General features: G+C 39.5%; 1 protein-coding gene across 1 annotated transcript; it reads right to left on the reverse strand.

The window, feature by feature from the left end:
* Window positions 1–11873: 11873 nt before the first annotated feature.
* On the reverse strand, window positions 11874–13162 carry LOC115671772 (toll/interleukin-1 receptor-like protein). The gene is made up of 2 exons (XM_030593411.2): window positions 12561–13162; window positions 11874–12171 (listed from the first exon to the last, which is right to left on the reverse strand). Exons 1-2 carry the CDS (start codon window positions 13040–13042, stop codon window positions 11874–11876), a joined length of 780 nt encoding a protein of 259 aa, XP_030449271.1. The 5' UTR covers window positions 13043–13162.
* Between the last annotated feature and the right edge of the window lie 4060 nt (window positions 13163–17222).

Here is a 17222-nt window from a genome sequence, read left to right on the forward strand (position 1 = left end):
GAAGATAGTATTAGCTAGGCAGGCTCATTAAAGCAGTCTATGGTATACGCAAGATGCAGATTTTGTGGTCAATTCTATACGAGGCTATGTGTGACAACTTAGGCTCAAAACACCAGCTGAGAGCTCAACAGAAATACTCCAGTTGAATAGATCTACAGGGGCTAATTCTCTAAAAAAAAAAAAATCCAACTTTAAAGTTTCAATCCCAAATTCTGCTCCAAATTTTTTCTTTTTGTCTAAAAAGAATTTCGTAACTTTCACACTGGTCCCAAATTTGCTCACGGGGCAAAAAATCGTCATTGGTTTTTTTTTTTTGCATGATTATCAATATTGAGAAGTTGCTGTCGTTTCATACGAAGGTAAGTATATCAATGAAGATGCATGCTCTGATAATGAACATCTAACTAACATGATATTGATAATTTTGAAGAAAATTAGTGGCAATTTTTGGACGCGTGGGCAGATTTGGGATTACAGTAAAAAATAGAGTTTTTTTTTTAGAAAAAAAAATGTCAGAATTGGGATTGAACCTCCTCAAGTTGGGATTCATTTTAGAGAATTAAAACGACCTTCAAGAAGATCATCTATAGTGGGTGTGTTACTTGCCTTTTAGGCAAATGACACATCCTCGCATGAGTTAGTGGCAGACTCGTGACGCATGACATCAGGACGACGCGGAAATGTCATCATGGGACTCACCGTGCTACTTGTTGCTGCCATCCTAACCAAGTCAGTCCTGGATCATCGAATCGTGACGGGCTAGGCCCATCACCCGGCCTCCGCGTAATGAAGACCCGTGATATAATACTCGATTTCTGTTCGTCCCGCGGCGACGACAGAGGTGGACTTCCGCTTATGCATTACTCTCGCTCCACATGTAAACTTAAACTTTCACCTCACGTGGGTTTCTAATCAACTCTCGCCTCTACCCCGAACGAGGCCTTCTATGATGAGATTAGTCAATGGAATAGACTATTTGGACTCCAAAAAAGCTGCGATCATGTCCCCATAATGTCATAGTTCTGCAGTGAGACGAGGACAGTTTGGAGGTACAAGCTGTGTGGATGGACCACACCTCCTTTGTCGATGATTGAGGAGTATCTATCCCCGAGATTTGCCCCGATGCGAAGGGAAGATTGCTTGTGGCTGAGAATATATTGTGTGTTCCAGCGGAGAGAGAGAGAGAGAGATGTTGTTGTGGTGGAGGAACATAAGGATCACTTCCTCATGAATCATGTGTTGGTTCCTATTTTTCGACAGGATACGATCGCCCACTACCAGTCTATGGTCCGCCATTACTGTTGTAATATTTGGGCCCATAAAAACCCAGCCATGTCTCTTAAAAGCCCAAGCCCAGCCAATTTATTTCTGCTTCAACAAATGAAGCGCAGAAGCCTGCGGAGTAAATGAAGGAAGCAGGAGAAGACGCACGACCGTGAAGAAGGAAAGAGGGAAAGAAGAGAGGAGAGAGAAATTGACACGCATAGCCGACCTGGACACTCCAACTAGCCGAATCAACTATGAATCGCAACGCGTGGTAACTATTCGAGCCAATTGTTCGTCTAATCGAAGTAATTTTGGAAGTTAGGGCTCATATTTCGGAGTTATGAGTTATTCGAGCGGCGAAGCCCAATTTTTGAGTCGTTGAGCTATGAATATATATAGAATTGGTAGTTTAGGGTGCTGCGAGGCCGTGAGATTTTACGGAACTAGATTTGGACTTTCGGTTTGCCGGATATGAGTTTTCGAAGTTGGCCGCACAAGGTGAACAGTGCGCGACCAGCGACTTTTAGGCCGATTTTCGTCAGTTTTAGGCTCGATTTTGGGACTGCTAAGTTAGGGTTCTTGTAGTGCTCTGAATGAGCTTTCTTTTGACTATAAGCTCACTTGGAATGGAGTTTAGTGGAGAAAGTTATGGCACAACCAAGTTTCGCGCTCAAGCTCCGTGTTGCGGACGGTTTGGATAATCGCTTTGGATGAGTAATTTGTGGGTGCCTTTGAGTTGTCCTGTTAACATTTAAGCGTCGTTTAGCCGTTTCGTAGTTATCGTAGCATTTTAGTTGGTTTTGAAGTCGATTCTCGTTTAATTGTTAGGATTACGAGATCGTCGATTCGAGTGAGCGTCATTGCTTGATTTTTGGGGATTCCAGGTGAGTGGTACTATCTCTTCTATGAATTTATAAACTCATGTCTTGGAAGTGATAAAGATTTGAGTATTGTATGAGTTAATAAGCATGTTTTGTGCATAAAAATCAAGATCGAGCAATTACTACCATTTTGCATTTGAGAATGATTTGAAAAATGAATTATGAAAGGTGTTGAGAAAGTTATATATATGAACTGTTTTACGAACTGGTTTATGAAGGGTTCTGAAAGAGCTTGAGAAATGCCATGTGAAATGTATTGTGAAGATTAAATGCTGTGGTTTGTAAAACCAAAATATGATATTTATTCTGGATTGGCTTTGTGAATTGTGAAGAGTATTGTTATAAGTTCGTGTTGGTGCTCAATATCACTGTGCGCCCAATGTGGGGCTTGTGGGTATGCACATACTAGTTTAGGATATTTTTGTGGGCCGAGCCATCGGTTTATAGTAGGTGGAGATCTTGCCAATGGGGGAATCTTAGTCGCCTTATTACGGGGCGAGATGCGTGATCATGATTTGATATTAAGCAATAGATTGGTCGATGGATAGACCATCGATGTGTTTTCTGCTGTGCCAGGGCAAATCCTTGAGAGCGGGCTGCGGCTCAAAAATGATAATATCGGGTCGGGTTGAGGGATGGCAGCGCGGCTGCGCCTCTACCCCGAACGAGGCCTTCTATGATGAGATGAGTCAATGGAATAGACCATTAATGTGTGATTTGACGAGATTAATCAATGGACTTGACCATTGATTATTGAATTGTGATGGTGTATCAAATGAGTATTTTTTTGGTTTGTATCAAGTTTTGCGAAAGGAAAATAACTCATATTTGATATGATATGTATATGATATTGTGGATTTTAAATTATGAGTTTTTGGTATTGTTTTATGTATGCATAGTGGTTGCTCGATCTGCTTAGAAGAGATACGCACTACTTACTGAGCTGTGATTGCTCACCCCTCTCTTTTCCTAATCTTTCAGGTTCCTTGGTTAGTAGCCAATAGAGCGAGAACGATGTCGTTGGGACTTTTGGGAGTCGAATTCCTTATGGTTTGAAGCTGCGTCCTTTGGGTGGAAGGACGGTCGTGTCACCCCTCGTAATAATAGATTTTGGGGTGTGACAACTGTTGAGTTGAAAACAAACAACATGGTACCAGGAAGCACGTACCGTGCGTTGTACAAGAGCGAGTTGCACGGAACGAGGGAGAGTGCTTGTCTCAGTATGAGAGTCCCGGGCCATTGGAGAACCTCACCAAGGAATAACAGCGAATAGAATCCTGACAACATGAAGATTTGAGAGCATTTGGGTCACGACCAAAGAGGATGAGGATGCATTGTAAGTCATCAATTTTCTCGGTTCACGTTGTATCGTTGGAGATCCAAGAAATTTGGGTCTAGGAATTCCAGAGGACACTTGCTTCTTAAACACCCTTGTTGCTATAATCCGACATCGATTTCTATAACGATGAGAAAGCGTACCTCAAATGAATAAGTCCCGAGCTTTACGAACACCCGACATACAAATTGTAATCCAGCCTTTCAACCCCTTGACTTGGTGCTGACTGGATTTTCACATTTTCAAAAATTGAAACTCAATTTTCTTTTATTTATGAAAAAATATCACCCCTCCTTTGGCACAAAGGGGGTCACCATCTTAATGCAAGTCGGCAGCGAGAAACTTCATATTACAGGAGCGAGATTAACAAAGTTCATGATGCCCCAACTCTGGAGGGCAAGATATAAAGATACAGGCTACAGAACACAGGAATAAGAAGCCCCACTTCAAGCCGAATGAAAAAAAAGAAATCTCATCTCAAGGACATAACAGAAGATAGACTAGGAGCATCACACGATCTTTAAAGAACATGCAGCCGAGGCAAAGTTGAAGTTACTACAGAGACATTGGGACAATGGATACGTAGACTCAATCCAGGGCCAACGCTGAATTCATGGTGGATCAGAGTTTAGGCAGGAGTTTGTCTTATACGACAAGTGCCCCCGCGGCAGGAATGAGGGAAGCAGAAACATCGGTAAAGACAGAAACAATCACATTAACAACGGACATTAGAAGTTAAAGGAATGGGTGGCAAAACACCGGGCCACACACCGTCGAACTCAAATCCTAAAGACTTCGGCTTTTGGGGAAAACCTATGGGGAAATACAAAGGGCTTTAACCTAAAGGGTTTTAGGCCTAAAGGGCTTTCATGAAAAGCAAAGACTGTTTAATACATTATAATTGAAAAATGCATTGTGAAGAAACTTTTAGAGAAATACTATCACTAAAATTCTTTGTACTCTTAAGTTACAAAGTTTCCCTTCTTTAGCCTTCAGGAAAAGTACATACATATCTCCCAAATCTTATAATCTTAGGTAAACAAAGAGGCTGCAAAAATTACATTCGCAGTTCCACTTATCTCCAAACACGTGTTCTTGCAACCTCGCCAACGATTTATTTCTTTTCACTGGCAGTAGATTTGGGTGGCGGTTTGACAATGCTTAGCTGACTGCCTTCATTGTTAGCGACAATGGCTGCTTTCACTTCGTTGCGGTGGTTTATGAACTTCCTTCTTATCTCCTGCATCATTAAATCACAAGGAAAAAAAACCAGGTCACTGTTCATTGGATTTGGAAGACAAATGCACAGGTTAAGGGATTGATTTTCTTCCTTTTACCAAGAATTAGATTTGGCGAGAATAAGATCATGTCAAATTAGAATAGAGCAAGCATGATCAGAAATCAATTGACTGAAGGAAAACTATCGTGCCTCAGAGTGTACCAGTTGTTACAGTAAGTAATAAGACCGAATGCAGATGGAAGCCCAGTAAAGTGTTGGAAAGTGCAATTTTCTGGAGAGATCGTCAACCAGGTGTGTCAAGTTAAAACCTCTCAATTTCCTTGGATGTCTACAGAAATCTCGAAGGACACACTACAATCCTCTGCTGGATCCAAGAGAGAGGAGGGAGATCAATATGCTCACAACAGGGCATTCGCATGACAAATAACCGGGGGTTTTTTTTGAAAATTAACTGCTCCAAAGAGGTAATTTACAGATTGGTACTACACAGTTCATTGAATAAAGGGCTTTTTTTTTTTGTGTCGAAGAATAAGGGTTTTTCATTTTTATAACTTTATCTCATTGGCCACAAGATAGTTTGGCAACATACGCTTGAAAAGTAATTGGCAATCCGAGTTGCTAAGTAGGTGAAAAAATTGACTATCTCACTCTAGATGGTATGAGAATACTTAAGAGATTTACAAATTTGTCCCAAAGTGACTCATCGTGATGCAACGCACTACACAAGCCCGTTTAACTTCCATGAAGAGGAAATATATTGGCAGTAAATAAGGAAAAGAATAAAAACACAGGAAAAAATGGACAAAATTGATTGCCAATGCAACAAATATTAAGGTTGACAAGAAAATAGAGAGAATGACATTTTCGAGTGGAAACGGAATCATATTGACAATGTCAACGGAGAAGACACAGGGCACAAACTTGGACTCTTTTAATCACCACCAAACTCTGCACACACCAAAACCAAGAACAAAATATATATAAAGCCGAAAGAAAAAAGGGCAACTCGTGGCCGACTTAAACACGATTAAAAGAAATCCGTGTTCCACATGTAATTTTTTACGTTTGCCGTGCTAAGTTTGGACAGTGGAATTGCTTTTGAACTTCGTGTGTTCACGGGATCCATTTCGATCTGGGTTGGGCCTCATTTGCACGCTTAAACTCGAAACATAATTCTAACAAATCTCCATTTTGACTTGGTGTTTGAGCAATGCTACAATCACTTCGCTGAAACCTAATTACTGCTACTCCTCCGCAACCCTTCATGGGCTCAATCGCCATAGACTTCTTTCCAGTTTAATGCTTGAAATTTACCACAACCGTGGATCTCATCACTATGCCAACTTTACTTGCATTTTTAGCCGTTCCACAACGATTCTCAGACACAATTACCTCTATCGGAGATAAAACAAGACAAATGTTGCATACATACTCATCAGGAGATCGAACTCGTACCTTGAGCAACTCCAACAATCATTAGCTTTATAAGCTCCACCTCGCCATAAGCATCATCTATGTTGATTACCATGCTAACACCCTCCACCTTAGGAGTTTCTTATTGTAACTCCATCTTGAGCTAAATAGCATCAAGGTCTGTATATACACTGCACAATCACTCCAATCCAGAAAGCATTAGAGACTCGCCATATGTAACTTTTGTGCTAATAATAGGTGAATCTAATTTCGAACACCACAACAATAAGCTCGCTCACCTTGTTCATAGCTTGGGAATATGCACTTTCTTGCTGTCCATCATGCTTATCATCACTAAACTCAAACATAAACAGGTAACAAATTATTGTAAAACCAAGATTATCAATAATGTTACCTAACCATATCTTCTCGGGAGTTCAACATCCGATTACAGTCGCTGGGGATTTATTTAATAGGTAGCTCACTGTGGAAAACGCGTTCTCCAGGAATCTCCTAGTCATACGAGCACTAGAGAGCATTCTATGAGTCATCTCTGGTAATGTTATGCTCATCAACTCTACAACATGTTGTGTTTCACTAGCACTAGTTCGACCTCCTCCTTAATACTATCCGCCCGCACATACTTGACTGTTTTACCAATTTCCATTTTGATTAAAATTCTCAACTTTCTAATACTGACAACATCATCAAACTTATGTCTCAGTATAAACACCTAGGTCCTCCTTGAATAGTCATCCACCACTATCGGCATAAATCCGACACTCTTCCTCAAAGGAAACCACGACAGTTCGCTAATAGCAAAGTGAATCAACTTTGCAATCTCTGTGGTTGCTTTGACATTGTAGAGAACTCCACTTTCAACTGTTTGCTTAAGTCACAAAACCTACATACATGTAGTTCCTCAGCCACTTAACCATTCAGTAGATTGCTTTCACTAAGAATTTTTTGGTTTCTCTTGTCAATATGTACCAAACGCATATGTCTCAATTCAAACTCTCAATTAGATGCATCTAACACCTCCGTAGCGATATCCGTCATTGTCTTTCTTTGAAGCTTGTACATGCCACTATACTTGATTCCGCTCATTATCATTCGACCACCTTTAGGAAATTAGGTTTTTCTTTAATTCAAAATTATTTCTCACACCGGTCATTGTCCTCCATACCGCCGAGTATTTTCATTTGACATCGCCAACACCCATAATACCGCACTTAGCATTGCTCCACAATTGCACTTTACCACTATTTGTGGAATGATAAGTAGTAAACCAATTCATGTTTGATGTAGTTAGGAAGGAACAAGCACTCCATAGCCCATCATTGAAACGACGAATCCTCTATGAAAGACAAGACAACACCATTCGAGTTACCGTAAACTATTGCAGCAATATCATCAACACACTTACCTCAAATTTCCTTACCCTTTTCATTCGATAGCTTAAGGTAATCTCTTTTGAGATGCCCCTTCTTGCCACAATTTTGACAGGCGATACTATCAGTCCTAGTGTGATTGCATTTTGAGGTTCGCACTACTCTTGCTAACACAAGTACCATTTCGTCCTTTACCTTCACTAAATTCTCTCCTATAGAAGTTCTCACTTAGTATCAATTACGAGCCTCATCAAATGTCAAGATTTTGGACCAAGAATAATTACTAAAAGTAGTAATAGTAGTATTCTAACTATCAGGCAATGCGAATAATAGAATTAAGGCACATACCTCATCAGTAAAGTCAATCTCAACCAAATTCAATTGATTAACGACTACATTAAATTCATTTTTATGCTCGATAACTGACACACTTTCGCCCATCTCAAAGTGAAACAAGCATCGCATCAATTGGACTTTATTGATTGTAGAGAGCTTTTTGTGCATGTTCGACCTGGCATTCATCAGTCCCCTAGTGGTTTTCTCTTTCACAATGTTGCAATATTACGAGCCAACATCAGTTGAATAACACCCAATGTTTGTTTGTCTAGCAAATCACAATTAACTTACTTCATCAACTCTGGCTTCTCCCTAGACATGGCTAAGTGTAGATTCCTTTGATACTGGTAATCCTCAATCCGCATATTCTAGAAACTGAAATCCGTTCCATTCATCAATTTACACATTTCCTTCTTGTGTCACCATTGATTTGCTTCAACCTAGTCAAGAGCTTCGATACTAGTTATTGCATAAAACAAGTAATCAAATACAATAATAGACAAAAACAATGACATAAATTAAACACTAGATTTTCGTGATTCAATAGGTTTGACCTATTCCAAGGTGAGAGTAGCGTATGATTCTACTATAAATTAAGCAAGATGACAAAGATTATATTTATACTTGAGTCACATAAATACTCTTAATATGTTCTCGGCCCAATTATACCCAATAACTCATATAGTATTTAGCTCTGATAATTTATTGTGAAACAATCTCTCGATCCCATAAAGGAGTATACATATCTTATCACCAGATTTTTTTCAGCTTCTACACACTTGTGAATCTTCACTAGGATGTAATTTACGAGAAGACCTATGGCACAAACTTGGACTCTTTTGTTCACGACCGAACTCTGCACACACCAAGGTACTCACCACGAAAAAGGACACTTATAGAAGAGTAAAACACAGATTTCCATGTAAAAGTTCGGACACTGGACTTGCTTTTGAACTTTGTGTGTTTACGCGATCCATTTTGATCTGGGTCGGGCTCTCTATTTGCTGGCTCAAAGTCGAGGTATAATTATAATGAATAGTAATGTCAAACTTCACTAATCAAGTTGAAGAACTTATGATCTTCCCATGACTAGTTACAAGTAGAGGCCTTGCTGCGGCTGACATCATCATCTACAGAATCTCATTCCGTCCTCAGATCACGGGATTAATTTAATATAAATTGCATCATATAATAATCTTTCATATGGCGTTTCTTGAGAGACACGAGAGAAATTATGAGCACGCACACATTTTAATCCTTATTTAGTTCAGCTTCAGATTCGCAGCTATAATTGTGAACCCTCAATCCCGGCTAACAATTTCTTGTGGATCATGGACTGGCACGTTTGAATGCTGTCGAACCTTTTGAGGAGTGGAAAATCTATTGCTCGCTCTCAACAATTGGTATTAGAGCCGATGGTTAATTGGAGGCCCACTCCCAATGTGCATTAATGTTTGGTGAATGTATCAAGGAAGTAATCTAACCAACACGCTTCAAAGCAGCTTTTATGGTTCGGTCTAACGGAAAATACATGGAGTGAAGGCGGACGTTGTGGTGTAGCAACGAAGCCTCGATGACAACCTTTGTGGTAAGCTCTGGAGAAAGAGATTAGGGATGAAGGTGGGCATTCGACATTCAAGTAAAGACATGTTGGTGTAGAAGGATACTTAAATTAAAATGGAGTATATCTAACATTGAGTTCACATGTGAGAGGGAGATTATTGAGATGATCGTGTGAGTTGTGTTAGAAAAAGTCACATATCGAAGAATTGATGTGTTGTTGAGTAATTAATATATTTAATTGATCCATAACTCATTGGATTAGGGAGCGCATGAAATCCATTCTGGAGCAGAAATTCTGCTTCAGAAGGCATTCCGGAACAGAAATGCGTTTGTTAAAAAATTTTCGGAATGCATTCTGGAGCAATTTTTGCATTTTGGAATAAAAACGCGTTTGGTAAAACTTCATTCTTTTTTTGGCTCCGGAATAAATTTTTGCTTCCAGAATGAGTTTTGGCCCAAAAAAGAGAAGCTACTTTTTGTAGCTTCTCACTTCCAGAATGCATTCTAGCCCAAATTTCCTTTTTTTTTTTTATAAGAAATCAAAAATTTCAAAAAATCAAAAATTTCAAAATTTCACAGAATGGCTTAGAATACCTGTGGCCGCCCACTTTGAGTGAAATTTAAATTTTTTTAGGTGCCCAAAAAAATTAAAAAATAAAAAATAAAAAATTTTATAGAATGGCTTAGAATACCTGTGGCCATCCACTTTGAGTGAAATTTAAATTTTTTGAGGTGCCCAAAAAAAATCAAAAAATCAAAAATTTCAAAATTTCACAGAATGGCTTAGAATACCTATGGCCACCCACTTTGAGTGAAATTTAAATTTTTTTAGGTGCTATAAAAAATTTCAAAATTTTACAGAATGACTTAGAATACCTGTGGCCACCCACTTTGAGTGAAATTTAAATTTTTTTAGGTGCCAATAAAAATAAAAAATAAAAAATAAAAATTTTTATATAATGGTTTAGAATATCTGTGGCCACCCACTTTAAGTGAAATTTAAATTTTTTTAGGTGCCCAAAAAAAATCAAAGAATCAAAAATTTCAAAACTTCACAGAATGGCTTAGAATACCTATGGCCACCCACTTTGACTGAAATTTAAATTTTTTGAGATGCCCAAAAAAAATTTAAATATAAAAAATTTCAAAATTTCACAGAATGGCGTGGAATACCTGTGGCCACCCACTTTGAGTGAAATTTAAATTTTTTGAGGTGCCCCAAAAAAAATCAAAAGATAAAAAACTTCAAAACTTTACAGAATGGTTTAGAATACCCGTGTTTACCCACTTTGAGTGAAATTTAAATTTTTTGTGGGACCAGAAAAAATAAAAAATAAAAAATTTTAAAACTTCACAGAATGACTTATAATACCCGTGGCCACCCACTTTAAGTGAAATTTAAATTTTTTGTGGTGCCCAAAAAAAATCAAAAATAAAAAATTTTAAAACTTCACAAAATGGCTTAAAATACCTGTAACTACCCACTTTAAGTGAAATTTAAATTTTTGGGCACCTCCAAAAGCGGAAATTTCCTTCTATTTCATCAAACAGATTTTCCAGAAATCAATTTCTTGAGCAGAATTAGTCTTGTTTTTATCAAATAGATTTCTCCTCCAAAAATCAATTTCTGGCAAGAATTTGATTTCTAGAGCAGAATGGATTCCATGCGCACCCTTAACCTTTTGAGTGAAGGTGGTCCAACTCGGTATATTAACGGGCTCAAACTTGGGTTCCCTCTTGGCAATTTCTCTAGATAAATGTATCGAGCTTCTATTACCCACTCCCAATAAATGGTATCAGAGCCGATGGTTAATTAGTGGCCCACTTTCAATGTGTATTGGTGTTTTGTCTGGAGTGAGGGTGGCCGTTGTGGTGTAGCAATGCAATCCCAATGGCAGTCTTTATGATTCACTCTAGAGAAAGAGACTTGGGATGGATGTTGCGGTTGGAGATTCAACATGAGTATTGTTGGTGTAGAAAGATACCTGAATTAAGGAGTAGCAAATCGTTACATCCAGAAATTCCTACATCAACTAATAATAAAAAAGGTAACATTCCCAACCCATATTGGCCCATATGGAGTTAAACATTTATTTCTTGGACTCATTTGAACTCTCTTTTCTTTTCTTTTTTTAATTTTAGGCAATCCATTTAAGACCTTGCCCATCAAATATGAGTTAAATAATGGGTTTTAGACCCAATTTGCCACCTCTAATTAGAGGAGTGAGATTTAAAAAGTCCATGTTGTCCCAACTGTGGATGGCAAAATATAAAGATATAATATATAGAACACAGAGACAAGAAAACCAACTGTAAGCCAAATGAAGAAGAAATCTTATGGACATAATAGAAGATAAATTAGGAGCATTACACGATCTTTAAACAACATGCAGCCGAGGCAAATTTGAAGTTACAACAGAGACATGAAGATGAATGATACGTTGATTTTAGGCAGTATTCCGTCTCATCTTACTATAAAGAATTCGAGCGGCAAATAAGAGGTACATGAAAACATTGGCAGAGACAAAAACAATCACTACACCAGTGGGGAAGGAGCCAGCATGTCCGGACGTCAGAAGAATAAGAGAAGGGGAGCAAATCAGTAGTGCACCCACCGTCAAAATCCCAATGACTACGGCCCAATTTGAGTGCTTAGGACTCGCTTCCGGGGCGGTCGGCGCTTTCAGTTGCCGTAGCATTGTTTCAATATCCAGAACAACTCCTTGAATAAACTCTGCTTCGTCTCTGTTCAAAACCCAAATCACACATCTTATTCCTTTACACATCATATGTAGCATTAAAGTTCTAACCCAACAATAACTCAAAATATGGTCGTGATGTTAACGAGGGTGGCGTCGCTTTTAACCTTATCGGAACTACAAACTCTTGTGATTCTTCGAGGAAATACGACCGGAGTGCTAATGTTTTCACGCATCCCAAGAAATTACTCGTACAAATATTAACGATTTTACGCATTCAAGGTGCGTTGATTTTCTGACTTCACTCTGGGGATTAACTTTCTCCCTTTTCCTATTGAAAGGTAAAGCTGCACGGGACTCTTATCGTAACCCCTCTATTTCTTAATTAATTAAATTTACCGCAAAAAAACAGAAGAACGCATGGATCAAACGTACCCATTACCGGCGAGAATCCACCCGCGCATGTCCCCGACTTCCGTAAGAGCTTCTCTCCACTGCCTCACCTTATCCGAACTGCTCCCATACCGGTCCACGTGCTCCTCCATTGCTGCCTGGTAGCTCTCTGTCTGTCTTCGGACGCAGCTCGGCTTCACTCCATAAAACAGAACCAGCACCCTTTTCCCAATCAGGTTGTTCTGCTCTAGGACTTTTACCAACTCGCTCAAACATGATGCCGAAGAAGCGTAGTGTGTTGACAAGATCACGAGGGCAATTCGAGAATTTTCTATGGCCTCATCGACCTCGGGGGCTATTTCTTCGCCCTTTTCGAGATCTTCGCTATATTTGTAGGATTTGATGCCTCTCTGATTCAAGGCGTCGTGCAGGTGCTGCGGGAAGAAGCTGCGGGCATCACGTTCGCATCGGTTATAGCTCAAAAATACGTCGTACTCGAATTGTCGTTCCTCCGAAGTAGCCATTCGGACACTGGAAATCTTCGTATCTCGAGCGTGGTTGTTCTAGTTAACCTTTTTAAGGGCGATCAGCAAGTTGCAAAAAGGAAGAGAGATTAAAAGCGCGCCCTTGACTCTGGCTGTCCCGTCTATAAAATTGTTGGGGAGAACTGCGAGCAACAATTAGCCAAGAAATCAACCAATCTAGGATCAATATCTCCCCCTAAACTGAACCGACCGAAATCGACTTAATTCCAACAACAATCCACTATATTCCAGCAATATAAGCTCGCAATTATAAGGAAACAAATGCAACAATCGACACCAATATTTAACGTGAAAACCCAAATCGGGAAAAATCACGGACCGCCCCAAACACTTTCACTAATCACCGAGAATAGTAGGATACACGAAATTCTTCTTTGGTCACACACTAGAGGCACAACATCAATATTACAACATCATTTTTATCACCGCGAAAGTGAATTTACATAAAATGAGGAGAGAAACCCTAACCGCGATTGAAGAGTTCGGAGGAGATTCTCAACGAACGAAACCGATCGACTCGTAGCCCTCGGTCTCACGAACAACATACTAAAATTTAAGCCAATTCCGATAATATTTAGCCTTCGAAATCGGACCGCGAAGATGCGCCCTTTTCTTCCTCTTTCTCCCTTGCACTCTCGGTCTCTGCCTTTCTCTCTCTCTCTCCTCTGTTGGCTTTCTTCTTCCGCACGAACCTGCCCCCTTCTCTTTTTGTTCTTCTTTTTCTATTTTGACTTTTGTTTCTTTTCTTTTCTTTATGCAAGCTGGGCCTCCACATAAGGTGGACCCAGTCAACAAAAATCAATTCTCGGCATTTTCCAGGCAATTACTCTCGCTCTAACCGCTACAAGTCATCAATCAAAGGTCGAAATCAAATGCTTAAAGATTAGGAAAAGCAGAGGCACCGCCACACCCTCTCTCTTCTCTAGATTTGTCTCCTCTCCTCTGCAAGCCGCAACTTGCCTAGACGAAAAGTCAAACTTGGCAGCCAACCGGTTGGAAAGTTGGCAGAAGGCAAGTTGGCTCGCGATAAATATTAAATTATGTCTCGAATTTAAATTGGCAGACGAAATCCGACCCGAGACGAAGGGAAGCATGGAATTAATTTTTAGATGTTCATCGAGCAAGTTTCGAACTTCAAGTTCGGTAACTTTCGGATACGAAAATATTCCGGTGGGATCGTCCATGGAAAATATAATAGGAAAGCTTATCTGATGACTTTTGAATAAAAGTAAAAGAGATTCCGGATAATATCCAGCAAAGCAAGAGACGTGAGTTTCCTTCTACGAGTTGGAGCTGATTTCAAGTTTCCCTGTTCAAGTCAGATTGGTGGTTATATGAGAATATGGGTTAGTGGACGCTCCTGATGTTGATGGGATGAAGCGCGGCCGTGAACAAATATTCTCGGTGCTTAATCCAAGGCAGAGCTTCTTCGACAAGGTACCTCCAAGACACAAGTGTTAAAGTCAATTAAATTCTTGTGATAAGAACTTATGTATAATTCTTTCGTGAAATTGAGAGATTATTTCGTGAGAAATTGTGGACTAAATACTTTGTGTGTTATTGGGTGTAATTAAAATTTGAAAAACACAAAGAGTATTTGAGTGACTTGAATGTGGTTGTAATCTCAATTGTATCGCTTAATTTATAGTAAAATTTCGTGCTACTCTTCCCGTGGACGTAGGTCACTATGACTGAACCACGTAAATCTAGTGTCCGATTTAATTGATCGTTTTGTTTATTTTATTATTCGATCGCTTGCTTTCGCAACAATTGATATCAGAGCTAGGCTTGGCTGAGTTGAAGTGAATCGATGGCGACAGAAGAAGGAAAAATGAAAATAGATAGATTTGATGGGAATGACTTTAGTTTCTGGAAGATGCAAATTGAGGATTATCTTATCAGAGGAAACTGCACTTGCCCCTGTCTGGAGAGAAGCCAGAGATAATGAAGCAAGCTGATTGGGAATTGTTGGATAGACGAGCTTTGGGTGTTATTTGGCTGACGTTGGCTCGTATCGTCGCGTTAAGTTGAAGAACCTATGATCTTCCCATGACTAGTTACAATTAGAGGCCTTGCTGCGGCTGACATCATCATCTACAGAATCTCATTCCGTCCTCAAATCATGGAATTGATTTAATATAAATTGGCTCATATAATAATCTTTCATATGGCGTTTCTTGAGAGACACGAGAGAAATTATGAGTACGCACACATTTTAATCCTCACTTAGTTCAGCTTCAGATTTACAGCTATAATTGTGAACCATCAATCCCGGCTAAGAATTTCTTGTGGATCATGGACTGGCACGTTTGAATGCTGTCGAACCTTTTGAGAAGTGGAAAATCTATTGCTCGCTCCCAACAACTGGTATTAGAGCCGATGGTTAATTGGAGGCCCACTCCTAATGTGCATTAATGCTTGGTGAATGTATTAAGGAAGTAATCTAACCAACACGCTTCAAAGCAGCTTTTGCGGTTCGGTCGGGCGGAAGAGACATGGAGTGAAGGTGGACGTTGTGGCGTCGTATCAAAGCCCCGATGATAGCTTTTGTGGTAAGCTCTGGAGAAAGAGATTAGGGATGAAGGTGGGCATTCGACATTTAAGTAGAGACATGTTAGTGTAGACGGATACTTAAATTAAAAAGGAGTAGATCTATCATTGAGTTCACATGTGAGAGGGAGATTGTTGAGACGTACATATCTAATAGCCGGAAAAAAAAAAGAAATGAAAAAGAACAGGTGGTCGAGCTTATCCATCATTCGTACATGAGCGATGACACAGCATGACTATTTGAGTATAAACTCCACCAAAGCAAAAAAAAAAAAAAACAAGTAAGAAAATATAAAATAACGTAAGAAAAGTCTCATGCGGTCCTGCCCGCTCGCCTCCAGGCCGCCGGGTCAATCCATGTGCTCTTCTTCTCGCGTATGAAATTGCAGCGAAGCAACACGGGTAGCAAGCAAGAAAGTTCTTTCATGAACTACCCAAATTCCGCCCAATACTTGAGCTGAGAGAATTTCCAAGTTTCATTGTCGATTCCGGAATGGATTCAAAGGAACGGTCGAAGCACGATGTGTTTGTGAACTTCCGAGGACCGGACGTGCGCGAGGGGTTCCTGAAGAATCTACACAAGGAATTTCTACCTACTTCAATTGTGCTAAAAAAAGGCACGATACTTATCAAAAAATAAAAGCAAAGTGAATTTCAATATTCAAAACATGAAAATACAGTCATTACCAAGGCGAGTGATTTAAAGACTGAAGACAATTTGCACCATCGGCATCCATGAGCTCGGGACTTATTCATGTAAGGTACGCTTTCTCATCATTATAAATATCGAGATCAGGTTATAGCATCGAAGGTGTTTTAGAAGTGAGTACCTTGCAAAATCCCCAGATCATAATTGCTAGGATTTCGGGAAAAGAACATCACAAGTGTCATAATTTTCGTACGACGCTCACTTGAGGGCCGTAACTTTTTTTTCAATCACTGGAATTCCATAATTTATATATAGCGCTCCCTTGAGGGCCATAACTTTTTTCCGATCACTTGAGTGCCATAACTTTTTCCCAATCACTTGAGTGCCATATAACTTTTCAATCGACCACTTGAGTATCATAACTTTTTTAAAATGTTCACCACAAGTGCTATGTCACGTCGGATTTTCAGCACTCTGGTGAACGTTTTTTAAAAATTTTTGGTACGTAACTGATTGATTGAAAGTTATAGCACTCAAAGTGAATGTTTTTTAGAAGTTAAGTGCCATAACTGATCGATTTTCAGTGCATGCTCATCCTCAGTTGGATCTTCATGTTGTGTGGAAGTCTCCATTTCTCTATCACTTTATTGCTCGAGTGGTTGCAAGAGAGACAACGGAGAGAGAAGAAGATGAAGGAAAGTTGATGCGGGACACGCAAGAAAAGAAAAAAGAAAACTGATATATAAAAGAAAAGGGGCACGACCTTCAAATGCTAAAAAGGTAAGACATAGAAAGAGCAATATAATCAGAACACTGCGAGGCTTTCAGCTAATAGGGTAGGTGAAAAAGGGTGGTTTGATAGAAATACCATACTTATATATCTAATGTCCGGAAAAGAAAAGAAATGAAAAAGAACAGGTGATCGAGCTGATCCATCGTTCGTACACGAGCGATGACACA

This window comes from Syzygium oleosum, unplaced genomic scaffold, assembly GCF_021117445.2.
Source record: "Syzygium oleosum isolate NSW1041296 unplaced genomic scaffold, Sole_v2.1 Sole_v2.07, whole genome shotgun sequence".
In the NCBI taxonomy this organism is placed as follows: Eukaryota; Viridiplantae; Streptophyta; class Magnoliopsida; order Myrtales; family Myrtaceae; genus Syzygium; species Syzygium oleosum.